Genomic DNA, 14,140 nt, shown 5'->3' with positions numbered 1-14,140 from the left:
ACTGCATCTGTCATAGTAATGGCAACAGTGCCGCCTAGTGGCTTACTAAATCTACTACCTTACATTATATTTGAACACAATAATAAATAATTTTTTCACAACCATTTGTTACATAAAAAGTATGGAAGCAATTTCAGTTTATGTTCAAGCAGCATAGAACCAATCTGCTCTCCCTGAAGATGCCCCCATCACTTTCTTGTCCGTATCCCCCTACATCCACCATGGTAAACAGATATCTGGTGCTCTTGTAGTTGAAGTAGTTGCTCCCAGCGTATGGCGGTGCCTTCATGTTTACATTTTCCATCTACGCTGCCGACACAGTTCGGAAACTTCCACAGTTGCCAAAAATGTAGCTGCAATAGCTTCCCACTGGGCGACTGAAGGGCAGGGAAAGAATCCTGGCAGCAGTGCTTTCAATAAAGCTTTACAGACGTCCGAAATTATGGAGGACACCATGCTCAATGCTAGTTTGTAGCTAGCTGTTACAGCCTGTTGGCTTCCACCTGAAGCTAAAACTCGATTGGTGACTGCCAGTCTCTTTCTAACATCTGTAGACATACTGTGCAGAAACTGATGAGAAATAAATAGTTGCATGCGACGAACAAAATCGTCAAATCTACCTGCCGACATCCGAAAATACCACCTTTTGCCTCAATTGTTTCAGCGGTCGTACAGACCATCTCCTCTGATGTCTTCTCTCTCCTACATTGCAGTTGTTGTATTAAAAGTAACTGTTGTTTGACTAGGGTGACCAGACGTCCTGGTTTGACCGGGACAGTCCCGAGTCCCGAGTTGTTTGTCCCGAGTCCCGACAAAAGCCTGTTGGGACGCTAAAATGTCCCGGTTTACACCAGGAGTGGCGTGAGCCGATTTTGCCGTGTCTTCAGCCCCGAATTTTTTTAGTTTAGCCCCGAATGTAAGTTTTGGGAGGAATCATAGCCAAATCAGTGTAATACATTGATGATCAACACAAAGTTTAGGAGCGCAATGCTAATGATTTAGTTTGAAGTTCCTGTGACGTGACTTTTCCAGTCTACGGTTCAGACTCAAACACACGGAGCTCTGAAGCAGACCCGTGCGTCGCTTAGTGTCCACTCTCTGTAAAATGCAGAGCAGCTTCAGGTTTATGGATGCGCTCACAGCTGTGGACATGCTGCGGTAGATGTGTTGCGTTTGTGCCCGTGTATTTCTGTAGTTTCCGTTTTCCACCTCCGATGTAGAGCAGCGTTCAGTTACTTCTCTAGCTAAACTATTTGTCTCATTTAGAGACCAGAGACCCAAACGGGGCTCTGTATCTGTCAGAAGGTCTGAGATCTACCGTATCAGCAGAACTATCACGTAATGCACAGCAGACTATGGTGCAGGTATAGATTAGTTTTGAAATATACTGACTTTATTCTTGTAATAGCCTACTAACCTAACTTTATTTTTCTCAAAATGTCACGACTCATCGTCTTCTCCAAATCACAGAGAACACAGATATACTGTATTTTGAATATGCACCAATTTTTGGACATGAGCAGAAATCTTGCTCAAACATCTCAAATATTATGTCCAGGGGTCTATTATAAATTAAAATGAATTAATGTATCATTGAGGTGAATAATTGTCATATGCACATTTAAGGAGGTTACTTCCTCACCAAAAGACATCAAACAGGAGGGAGGAGTAACTGATGCCTAGGCTACAGATATTTGCAGGTTGCAGTATACATTGATTCAGAAAAAGGTAGAAATATGTGCATAGACATTTTCAATAAATCATTTTAATTATTTTGGTGTTATTGGAATAAATAACACTTCAAAGAATCTTTTTTTAGAAAAAATCTCAACATAAATCTCACACTAAACTGAAAAAGGCTGTTGCTGCAATTTTGTTAATTTTACAGGAAAAAACACTGTTATTATTAGATGAGGAGCCTACGATCAAAATAATGAAGTTACTGTCTGTGTATATGTCTGACCTGGGCTGGCACATATTCACATTAAAAAGCGTGTGCGTGCACAAGCACTACGGTCACGTGCAAAGTGTCCCGGTTTTAGCTCCTGGAAATCTGGTCACCCTATGTTTGACATTAATTAGCTCCAACTCCAACAAGGATCAGCTCAGTTTCAGTCGCCATTGTTAACAGGAAGAACACACATGAAGGACATGAAGAAACTCAACACAGTGGCATAGATCCCACCACCAACTAGCATTATGGAGGTGTAATTGCAGAGTGTTTCAGAAACACCAGAATCTGGAGTACTGTCTCCCTACCTTATCTGACAAAAGCAGAAAAGATCTGGTATAAAAGCTCTGTTGGCCGATCAAAGCCCAAGAAGTCCTGGAGACCATTAATTATGAGACAAAAAAAAGGAACCTTCAGGCTAAAATACAGACTTCTGGGGCTCCAACCCTGAATGTTTTCTCAAAACCCCTGAATCTTTTAGGTTTTTAAAATAACTTTGTGTCATTTCCCCTCAGTCTCTCTGACTAGACCGGCAAATCAATGGAGCAAACGTTCTGTTACAGAGGAAATATCTCCATTCATTCGGTGAACTCTACTAAAAATAGGTTTCAAGATTAGTAATACTGTTTACGCCAAATACCTACCCTACCTATGTTTTGTAACTTAACAATAGAAAAATCTGACAATTTTTGCCTCTTTGTAGGTGGCAGGAGTGAAAATGAGTCATCCTTAACATTTGTTGTTTTCTGGTTTCAGAATGATGAAGACAGTTGGAGAACAGTTATATACAAAATAGGATGTCGGCTTTACAGGTTGATTCTTTTCCTCTGCAACGATCGTGTTTTTCCCAAATGAGGAATGACTTTGCAACCGATTTTAGGCATTCTATTATCAAATGGCTTGAAAAATAGTGCACATAAGCTGTTGTAAATGGAGCTTCCCCCCCCGAATGTTTACAATGTCTGGCTCTGCCCCTGTTGTTCAGAGTGAGAGGAGTTGTGTGGATTTATTTGGGATTGGCTCTTCTCCTGTCCATCTCCATTGTGGTTGTATCAAGACAGTAGCATTAAGCATGAGCAACACCGGAGGTTTTTCAATTTGCCTCCAAAATAAAAGCATAATGCAATGCATGCATGGCAGTTGCACCACCCTAAAATGACGGCACTACAGAGGGTGGTAAAAAAAACTGTTCAGCACATCACTAGGACAGAACTACCATCCATGGAGGACCTCTACATCTAGCAGTGCAGGAAGAAGGTTAACAGGATTGTTAAAGACCCCAATCAACCCGCAACAAACTGTTGTGCCTGCTCAACCCGGTCTCACGGCAGTTCGTGTAAATGTCCACGTTATTCTTAATCTATTGATATGTGTTCAGGGAGACGTTTTTCTCGTTTTTTACGTGTAACTGTCACGTTATTTTTTACGTGTAAATGTCACATTATTTTCTCGGGGAAAGGACGCCGGGAGGCGGCCGAAAAGGTCGCTCCATAAGCCGGGAGGCGCCCGCTGGGGACGCCCCACAATAACGGGATGGCGGAGGTTGGGTTTAGGAAAAAACTTACGGGGAAAGGGCGCCTTAAACGCCGGAGAAAGGGCGCCTTAAACGCCGGGAGACGCGCCACAGTAACACGCGGGACAAAACGCCACACGCAGGGACGCCATCCCCGGGAAACAAAGCGCCGCAAACGGGACACGATCCCCACTCGCCCGGGTGAGAGTCCTGTGTTGTTTGACTCATCCACCACCCCGACCAACCTCCCTACGCGGATTTTCGGCTTTTTATATTACTCCCTACAATTTCGTGCTGTGGCCACAAAATATGCTTCCCATTGAAATACATTAGGCTACTTCACATTTTCGTGTTGTCCACCACGTAAAAAACGACAAAACGTCTCCGTGAACACGTATCAATAGATTCAAATAACGTCACATTTACACGAACTTCCATGAGACCGGGCTGGCCTGCTGCACTCCAGCAGACAGTCCCACACCACCAGGCTCTGGGACAGCTTCATCCAACAGGCCATAAAAACTCTTGAGCTCTGATCTCCTTGCTTTGAAAATATTTTACTGCCTTTTCACCTTCACATACCTACAATCTCTTTACATCTATGTATATAGGCCTGTTGTTACCTCTCATAAATATCTACATTCCTGTTTACGTTCAGTTTATTCACTTGCAACTACTGTACACCTGTCTATCACACATTTTATTTTATATGTATACTTCATAAGTTATATTTTAATAATAATAATGTATTTTATTTTATTAGATTTTCTCTCTCTTTTTTTTTTACTTGCAGGGTTTCTTTTTTAAATATTTAATGAACATTTTAAAAAGAGCCTGAGATCTAAGATTTACGTTTCCAACGACTGCTTCTCTGTAATTAAGTAAATAACTTGAAACAAATGTGTAATTGTTTTAATTTTGTGAATGTAAACAGTAAATGTGCATACAAGTGCAGTAAATGTTATATGTAAATAATAACCATCATACAAATTAACCTTCAAGAAATACAGTTTTTCCTTTCTTTCTTCCGTTTGTTGTGCTTTATCCATACAGTATACTGTATCTAATACTAGATTTGAAAATATCTTTACTATGGATGTAAGGACTCAGAAGTGTGGGACAGGAACATTTAGATTAAAAAAAACAGTAATTTAAATGATCATTAAACAAAGTAAGGATTTTGTGTTAAGTAATATTCATATGAAACTATTTCATTTGAAATAATGTCTTATTGTAATTAAAACAACTCGTTTTATGTATCTCAACAGCTTCATGAATTTTATTAAATCACATTATATTGTAATTATTTTTATGTCAAGAAGATGTGTCATAGCACTTTGATTATATTTTTTAAGCCTCCTATAATATATATTTTATCATAAATCCCAAATTTACCTGCGGGGACTTAAAAATGCCAGTAATTGCAGAAACACACATGTATCCAAATGTGCTCTGCTGTCATCACAACATAGAACGAAACAAAAACAAATGAACAGAAATGTATTTTAAAAAAATTAAAAAGCTGAACATTCAGTCGTTCAGTGACCCTACAATGTTATTAGGCCGTCAGCTGTCAACTTTGTACCCTGGGTCATCAAAAAGCATTTTATGTTGACAATTTGAAACGGAAGTCGCTGTTCTCTCTGAGTCAAACCTGACATTAGTGACAGCCTTTCAGAGCACCAATGCTGGGTGCTTCTGTCATTGCGTTTTTCGGTTCCTGGAAAATATTGCTTCATACTCCCATTGGCCCTCCTACCGCTGGAACAGCTGCATCAAGCCAGCCAGAACAGAACACAGGCAGACACTACAGGAAGTAAACAGCCTTCCTTCAGATTAAAGGATGAACATTTAGCCTACCATTGTTGGGTGAAAAGGACAAGTAGTCTAACATGGACAAGGTCATTAGAATAACATGGTTGACACAAAACACTTGAACAAAAAAATTCAAGAAAAGATGAGTACATATCGGCAAATTGCTAATTGAATGTAAATGATTATGTTCGCATATGGAGGCTTTATTTTGAAATGCGCAACTAAATATGTCATTTTTTAGAACTTTACGCTGATGTGGCTGTACAAAACATTGCCTACTGTACATACATCGGTCGGCGTTTATCCAACTCCTCAGACAGCAGCTGGGGAACAGCTTTTATAAGACGTCTATACAATATGGAGGATTTTAAGTGAAGTAACGGGATTAAACACGCTGGATACTTTTCCTGCCATTCTTTCCCTCTGGACACTTGGACACTCCTTAATTTGTGTTCGCTGCATGTGGACCGAGTTCAGCAGGGATCCCAGCAGACGTTCCCTGGTGGTTTGGTAAGTTAGTACTTTTCCCCCGCTAATGATCGATTTATGCGAGTTCCTAAAAGCTACAATGACTGTAAAGGGATCTCTTGTTCTGGGCTTTACGGGCGTGTGTGAGTTGCTCAGGCAGCTCAGTCAGAGTCGCCTTAAATTCAACCAACGGAAAACAAAATTGGATGGTACCTTAACAACAGCAAAACCCTAAGTAACACCAGATCAACGCAAGTTGTCATCACAAACAATACTAGCACACCAACTCCATATACAGTAGGAGTTGATCACAGCACAACCAGTGATAACCCGTGTAAAGTAGCCTAATCCTTAATCTGACCACACAATTAAAAACTACTGCAGTGTGTTACATGTGATCAGGTTGGAGTTTCATTTTGCAGTTAAATATAACGAAATATTATGTGTGAAAATCACATGATCATCAGTGGACAATAACACTTCTGAGGGAAGACAACAGCATGCATAAAGAAGGGGGTAAACTGTCATGTCAAAGACCAAACCAGACATACGACAATGAAGCCCACCCAGGAGGCTATTTACAGTAAGCATTTAAAACAAATTCTGATTGTGTATAGGCTTTCGTCTGATGGAAATAGTCAGTAGCACATTCTCTCATGATAATAACCTATAGTAAGTAAAATAACACTGAACTATTCTGCATTGAATTGTAGACCCTCTGAACCTTCAAAGACCTTTGGTGGTCCTTGAACTTCTTTCACAAACATGCCTGTTAGGCATCAGTCAAAGACAAAGAGACCTTTCAGGTTTCTGTTGAACAGTACTAAGGCTAACTAGAGCACTTAGAGACTGCAGACCTAGGCATATGCCCTATCTCACAATGTTTTCTGATTAACAGTTTTTATTATTATGTTTTTAAACTAAAGACGAAACACACAATTTACAACATGAACACATCCCCTCCCTTCGTGAACCCCCCTTCACCCCCTCTAGTCATCACCACATATCCCGTAGGCCTCGGTTGTCAACTTAGGTACAAGACAAGATAAAATAATAACCATAATTTTCTAGACAATACAATGAAATAATAACAAAATACACAACAAACTGTAAACCAAATGGACATATTATGTATATGTGATAAAACAATAAGCAGTAGCGGCAGGATGGAAAAGTGGCTGATGGCACTGTGGTACAGCAGCATAAGCCGATCCTCTGGCAGCTTATGCCACTCACTACAGTGGTCGTCAGAGTGGCATGCTGCTTGTGTTCCACCGACACCTTTTAGAGGCAGGTGGAAGTGGTAGGCAACTGTCAGTGACAAACGGTAAAGTCATTTCATATATCCTTGCTGATGTACCCAGAGTTAATATCACCAGCCTTTGGGTGTACACTATCTATTTGATTTAGGCCCCCGTGAAGTGTGCTGGGCTCTGAAGCCAATTTGACATGGCGGCCGAACAGTGAAATTGCAACTTTCGTCACGCGATGTAATGGGGCATAAGAATACTTTTTCCCATAGACCTACACAAGGAAAGAGACGTCTGTAAATTAGTGGATGTTTTTCCAGCATCACAACCCCGCGAAACTATCAGAATTTGATCCAGTTGAGGAATTCTGTTAGAGAAACAATTGACAATAAAAATCAGCCAGAAGAGCAGAAAAACTAAAATTTATCTATCTATGGATATGAACCAAACAATAGGACAACTGTGACTGATTATGTAACTAAAAAAAAGGCAAATTTTACTGTCTGCAATAATGACTTTCTTTGGTTCAGTCTATAGAAAATGGCAACTGCTCTCAGTGGCCGAAACCCTGGAGGACGAGGACCGAACCGAAGTAAGGGTCGGATTTTAGGCATTTTTGATGCCATCCAGGATGCAGTGGGGCCAGTGAAACAAGCGGCTGCCGACCGGCGGACTGTGGAGAAAACCTGGAAACTCATGGATAAAGTTGTAAGTTTGAAGTGATAAACCCATCAGACCTGTCTGCCAGATGGTAGGCGGCACTTTGTTGTAGATGCACATGGAGAGGTGGAGCTAATGCTAAAGGGGTGCACATGTGTTCTTTGATCATTTTTTTTCATTTTGATTGCATATTCAGTTAATTAAAGTATATGTTTTATACCTTCTAATGTTACACATGGCTGGTACATATTTGTCAAAATCTATGATAACTCATTGATGATGTATCCAAGAACAGTATATCACTGATTCTTTACACCAAATTCAACCTGATTCTAAATAAGCGTGCATTGTTACATTGTTAGTGTGTTGGCTGAACAAAGTTAATACTCAGATGTGTGTCTTTAATAATCAATAAAGATAATTTAGGGAATTTGCATAATACTCTTTACATTATTGACCTGAGTGACATCTTAAGACTTTGCCTTTGAGCAGATTAAACAGAGTTCAGAACTCACTTTTTGTCATGTGGTAAACACAAATAAATGTTGGAGCAAGTAGTCATTAATAGATTTCTTTGCCACAGGTCCGCCTTTGCCAAAATCCTAGGCTCCAGCTGAAAAACAGTCCACCATACATCCTGGATATCTTACCTGATGCCTACCAGCACCTGCGGCTTACACTAGGCAAATATGAAGAGAACCAGAGACTCACACAGCTCAGTGAGAATGAGTACTTTAAAATCTACATTGATAGCCTTATGAGGAAATCCAAACGGGCCATCCGGCTCTTCAAAGAGGGAAAGGAAAGGATGTATGAGGAGCAGTCACAGGACAGGTAAGAGAACTTTTGATAAGAAAATATTTTTATCTTGATTATTTTTTATTTCATAGAGGCTTTTGTGATGACAATGGAGGGTGACCAAGCTCATGGTGTACAGAGGGAAAACCACCTCAAAGCTTACAGGTTTATGGATTACATTTATTTACGTAGCTGATGTTGAAGATTTTATTTTATTTTATGTACCAAGGCACAGTCTAAACACGAGTTTTCAGCCTGTGGTGGAAGAGGTTTAGAGTGTTGTGCGGATGTGATGTCATTGGGGAGTTGGTTCCATCATTGTGGGGCCAGGAAAGCCAACAGTTGTGACTTTGTAGAGCGCTAGCCAGGGCCCCTTTGTAGTGAGGGCAGCAATCCGAAGAGCCAGCTGAAAGTAGTAGCAGAGTGTAGTGGAGAGATGATCCTGTGATGGCTGGGTAAAGGGGAGTTAAACAGACAATCTGAAATATATTACAGTTGTGTTGATGATTTAGGCATTACAAATGTTCTTGTTTTGAGGGTACACTCTCTTCAGGTCCCCTATTCCCAAGGCTGTGTGCAGTATTCTGTGGGTTAAGCATGCAGTAGATGCTGCAGAAAGCTCTCTATTCAGCGGCCACTGCCCTTTTAGAATAATGTAACAGACAGGATGTGAGTTGAGGCATTACTGCGCTCATTTTCTTACTCACTGACAACCGTGGTCACAGTGGCAAGACATGACAGAACTTTCTGACTGTCATCTCTAGACCGACTAGGGTTTTCATCAGCATTTTTATTTTGATACATAACTGATGGAACATGGATTTATAGCTCAGCTTTGCACTTCAGATGTACATCATATTACTGATTATTTGAATCATCCTCCCACAGCATCAGTTAAATACACAATTTATTCATATCGGTCACATTCAGGGCTTGACATTAACACCCGCCTACCTGCCAAATGCGGGGTAAAATTTGGCAGTGCCGGGTAACGCAGTCACTCTTACTTGCCACTTTGGGGGGTGGCATATAGGCCTATATAACTATGTTATTGTAACACAGGTCGCTGGAGGACTGTACCACTGCCTGACACAGAAGCACAGCTGTAATGTACTGCGCAGCGCCAGAGATGTTCACAAGTCATTTTTTGGAAGTCCAAGTTGAGTCTCAGTCTTTGAGGGGCAAGTCCAAGTCAAGTCTCAAGTCTAGGCCATCTGATCTGTCACTAACACTGTATTGTTAAATGTTATGAATTCAAAGAATCCTGTAGCTACCATCCATACAGTACAGTATCAAAATCAGTTGTAGGAGAACTTTATGGGGTCTACTTAACACATCCCTCTAGTCCTCGGACCTGGTGAAATCATATGGATACAACTATAATATACAATTTGCGATGGTTAGCTTGTTACCTGTGATGATATATGCTAAATGTAACGTCTCCTTCACTCAAAAAAATGTCTAATGTTGAAGTGGAAATCAAGAGAATAGTGGCATCACCACACCAGTTACAGAACAACATGCATCTCAGTGTCAGTCCAAATTACACACAATAAGCAGTTTGAAACCACTGATGTAATGCGAGGACAAATTAGTGAGGCCAGCGTCCCCACAGCAGGTGACAGTGCGCACGGATCCGCTGCGCCACGCATGGATGAAATAATGAAATAGTAAACAGGACTACAGTAACAGAAATATGTGCATAATTAAGACAGTCAAGACAGCCCAGTGTTTGGTGGACCGGGTACACCTTGTTCACTTAATAGCCTACAAATCATCCACAGGATCAACGCATCACATGAATTTGCCCCCGCGACACAGCGTTTGTTCCTGGGGAGATGGATCCGTGCGTCCCGCCTCCTGTGCGCCATGGATGTCTGAGCCTCAGCAACTACTAACTATACAGATACAATTTGCCTGTTCCCAGCGATGATTAGCTTGTTACCTGTGACAATATATGCTAAATTTAACGTCTCTTTCACATTAGCAAGTGACTGACCTATCTGGGTGCATTTTGAGATGCCTGATGAAGTTTGACGTTGATCCGGCATCATTTATCTTGGTGCCATACACCTTGCATGTAGCTGTTTGCTTACTGCCACTGTTTACGAAGTTATTGAAAACAAAACTAATGACAAAAGGCACAACTCCAGGAGGACTTGGTGTCGCCAGCGTCAATGCATTCATTTTGCATGTGAGCATGCGCACATAAGGCATAGCGCATGCGTTACGTTGCACATTATGGCAAAGGGCAGGGGACATGCAGCTCATCATACGTTTCCCCAACGTATATGCGCCAAAAAAAGAAAATAGAAATACATGAATAAATTTAGATTTAAAAAGCAATAATTGCATGAAAACAGGTTGTTGACGAGTCTCGAAGCTTGAGTCCGAGTCAAGTCTGAAGTCTTTTGGGTCGAGTCACAAGTCAAGTCTGAAGTCAGCTGTTTGTGCAACTTAAGTGCGACTCGAGTCCCCATCTCTGCGCAGCGCACAGCCGAAGCATGGTGGCCCGGTCCGCCCCGGCTGTCATATGATCCCACACACCACCAGCAAGCCGCGGTGCGCACTCTGCTTCTCCTGAACCGCAAGATTCCGTAAACATCCCCCAGAGGTCTGTTCAGCGTGTACCCTGCATGGTGGGTTCAGCAACAGTTGCGTCTGTGACAGAAAAACATTTTGATAAGAGGTTTGTAAAAGAAGTAGAAGGTGCGCGCAGCACGACAACAGACTGAAAAAAATCCTTTTGCTCTGTGCGCTCCACTTATCGTCACCGGGGGCACTCCTCTTGACTGACACGCAAGTGCGTGCTCAAAACCACCTTCAATTCATTGCCGATTGCCTACACGCTTGTTGCGGAATGTGGCTCTGCCAAATAAGACACAACACTTGGAGATAAATATCTCAAATCTATTTCAAGATGAAACTGCAGTTTAAACCTAACAATCCTTTTTCAAAATGGCATTTTTGCAACAAAATGGTAAACCCATGCACCACTTGAATTACTCTTTCAAAGCAGCAACAACACACTGATGTACTTTATACAAAACACTGCTCTCTTTAGTACTTTGTATACCTATGTTCTCATACAGGCTTCTCTGAAAGATTGTTCCAGTACAGAACATCTACTTACATTTCAATGAACACAAACATAGAAAGGCTTCAGAAAAAAAATCTAGTAAATCTTTTCATTGCAGGTTTTTACAACAAAAAAGACAAAGCAAAGTAGAATTACAGTACAGTAATCAATACAATAAATAAATATATTTGCAGTGAAATTGCAGTGCAAACGGTGGGGGGGGGGGATTGCACTGAAAATTGTAATTGCAATGAAAAATGTATAAAAACATTGTTATAAAAAAAATGGTAAACAAAAAATAGTTTTGTAAAGGATTGAGAAGTGGTGAGTAAGGGGTCAAGTAGGTACCTAGAGTGGCATGGTGATGGAGAACCTCTTGCAGACAAATGGTGGCACACCAGGTGATATTTCCCCAATTTCAGACAGTGTTTTGCATTGTGAATAGAAGTGTTTTCCCAATAATTGCTAGAGTTTTCATTCTTCAATAAAGTGTCTAATGTAAGAAACAGTGTGTCGTGTTTTTAAAAGTGTGTTGTAGAATTGCAAACAAAGCGCAAAGCAGAAAATGTGTTTGTACTTTGTACTTATACGGAATGGTTACAAAAGTTAAGGTTTTGATGATTTGTCTGAGCATTCACTTTCAGTGTGTAAGCAATCGGCAAAAACTGTAATATTCTACATGCCTGCATTACGTATGCAAAAGGACTCTTTTTATGTCTGTGTCTTAAACAGTTGCATGTTTTCATACAAAAGGAGCTTTACACTGCCTTATCAGAGCTTAATATTTGTTACGCCTATATTTTTTATGTAGTCTTGATTCGGGAGGTAATTTACATTTAAAGAGTTGTAAATCTGTTTCTTCAAGTAAATCGTAGCACACCATAGTCAACTTTAATAAAATAAAATGTTATTTCCCACATAATTGTGGCTACTGAAAAAAATGTGTGGCTGGTGAGTAAAAAAAGTTAATGTCAAGCCCTGGTCACATTTATATTTCAGAACTAAAACTATGTGGTGCTAAAAAGTAGTTTTCATAAGCAGTATATGATTAAAAAATAATTATAATATTGTTGTACTCAAGACATGACAATGTACAATGTTGTTTGATCTCAGCCATGTCATCGTTACGATATATATATATATATATATATATATATATATATCAATACCTCATTATTGGTTGACAGCAGAGTGTGATGTGAGAGAGGTGATGATAGTGATCCTAACCCTACAGTCACATTAGCTACAAAAGAGAGCGACATGCACTCGCTTGTGGGCGCTCCTGGGCGTGCCTAGCCTACTCCTGGTTGCTTGACAACAGTAAACAGAAATTCTCTGGCGCTACCTTCAAACACATCTTAAAAGTTACTTCACAGGAATTGTTAAGTCACAAGAACGATGTTTTTGGATTGAAAAGTATTTATTTCTCGATGAATGTAACAAAATATATGCGATAAAATGGCAAACATATCAGATATATACAGAAATACGATGTCCTCAAGCGTTTTCCGCCATCTTGAATTATTTTCTTCGACTAGAGCCACTGATCAACGTCTCGCTGCCTTCACTCCGATTGGCAGTCGCTTTGTCACATCGCTCAGCATTTGCATAAAATAGACTTCTTGTCTATTTTGGCCCCGCCTTCCTCGTGGCAGCGGCAAGCTCGTCGCTTGTCGCTGGCAAACGGCCACTCCCATTGAAAATGAATGGTAGCCTGTCGCTTTGTCTCTGTCTCTTGTAGCTAGTGTGACTGTAGGGTAAGTGAGAGGTTTGCCTATTTCACCAGGGTTACAGCAGAGGTGTCCTCTCCACGGTCTAATTTGTAAGCTGCAACGTGTCAAACACAGCATTGGTGGCCTGTAACCGTCATCCCACTGTGATTGTGATGTGTTAGACATGAGCCTGACTGACTCAGATTCAAGAGGGAGTGGGAGGTAAAGATGGAGAAGTGAAAGAGAGGAGAGTTGGAGGGAGAATAGAAAGCAGAGGCATGTTCAGCAGAAAATAAATGGTGCAGTGGTTTTTGGTTATCTGTGTATAGAAGCCTATGCTACTGCACTGTGTGCTTTATTTTATGATGCATTATACTAAAACATGTCACATTACTGTAGTACTGGGATAGTCAAGTTGCTAACAGGAAGTTTGTCATTATTAAGTCAAACAAAATATAAAATCACTTTTCCTCCCAACCATTTATTTGGGATTATCACAATAAAATTTGCTTTGAACTTGCGTGACTTTCTCCTTAACAGTGACCTTATGATCACTTATTATTAACAGGAGCAGCAGTAAGGATAAAGCCTATTTGCCTTCGGGACCTCATGTAATTTAGAAATGATCCCCCCCATTTCTATGTTTTGTGCAGCCATTCGCAAGGGATAAGTTAAGTCTTTATTTTACTCTGTCAAAACTTTCATATATTATTGCCAACCAGCCAATATGACCCAAGATGCTGATTCGCACGGGACTAATATTATCACACAACCTCTGTGTTTGGCGAAATATGTCTTCCTCCTTTAAAACCAAACCATTGATAAAGTACAGTGCCTTGCGAAAGTATTCGGCCCCCTTGAACTTTTCGACCTTTTGCCACATTTCAGGCCTCA

The 14,140-nt window shown here is 40.6% G+C and overlaps 1 protein-coding gene across 1 annotated transcript in view; it reads left to right on the top strand.

The window, feature by feature from the left end:
* The first annotated feature begins 5,530 nt into the window (after positions 1–5,530).
* Positions 5,531–14,140, top strand: part of cblb (Cbl proto-oncogene B, E3 ubiquitin protein ligase) — a 92,747-nt gene continuing 84,137 nt past the window's right edge. The window contains 3 exon segments of the mRNA XM_039776863.1: positions 5,531–5,789; positions 7,528–7,705; positions 8,241–8,491. Coding sequence (XP_039632797.1) covers positions 7,538–7,705; positions 8,241–8,491 — 419 coding nt within the window. The 5' untranslated portion in view covers positions 5,531–5,789; positions 7,528–7,537.

The sequence above is a fragment of the Perca fluviatilis genome, chromosome 16 (genome assembly GCF_010015445.1).
Source record: "Perca fluviatilis chromosome 16, GENO_Pfluv_1.0, whole genome shotgun sequence".
Classification (NCBI taxonomy): domain Eukaryota; kingdom Metazoa; phylum Chordata; class Actinopteri; order Perciformes; family Percidae; genus Perca; species Perca fluviatilis.
Note: the sequence above shows the minus strand (reverse complement) of the source record. Positions and strands in the feature narration are given on the sequence as shown.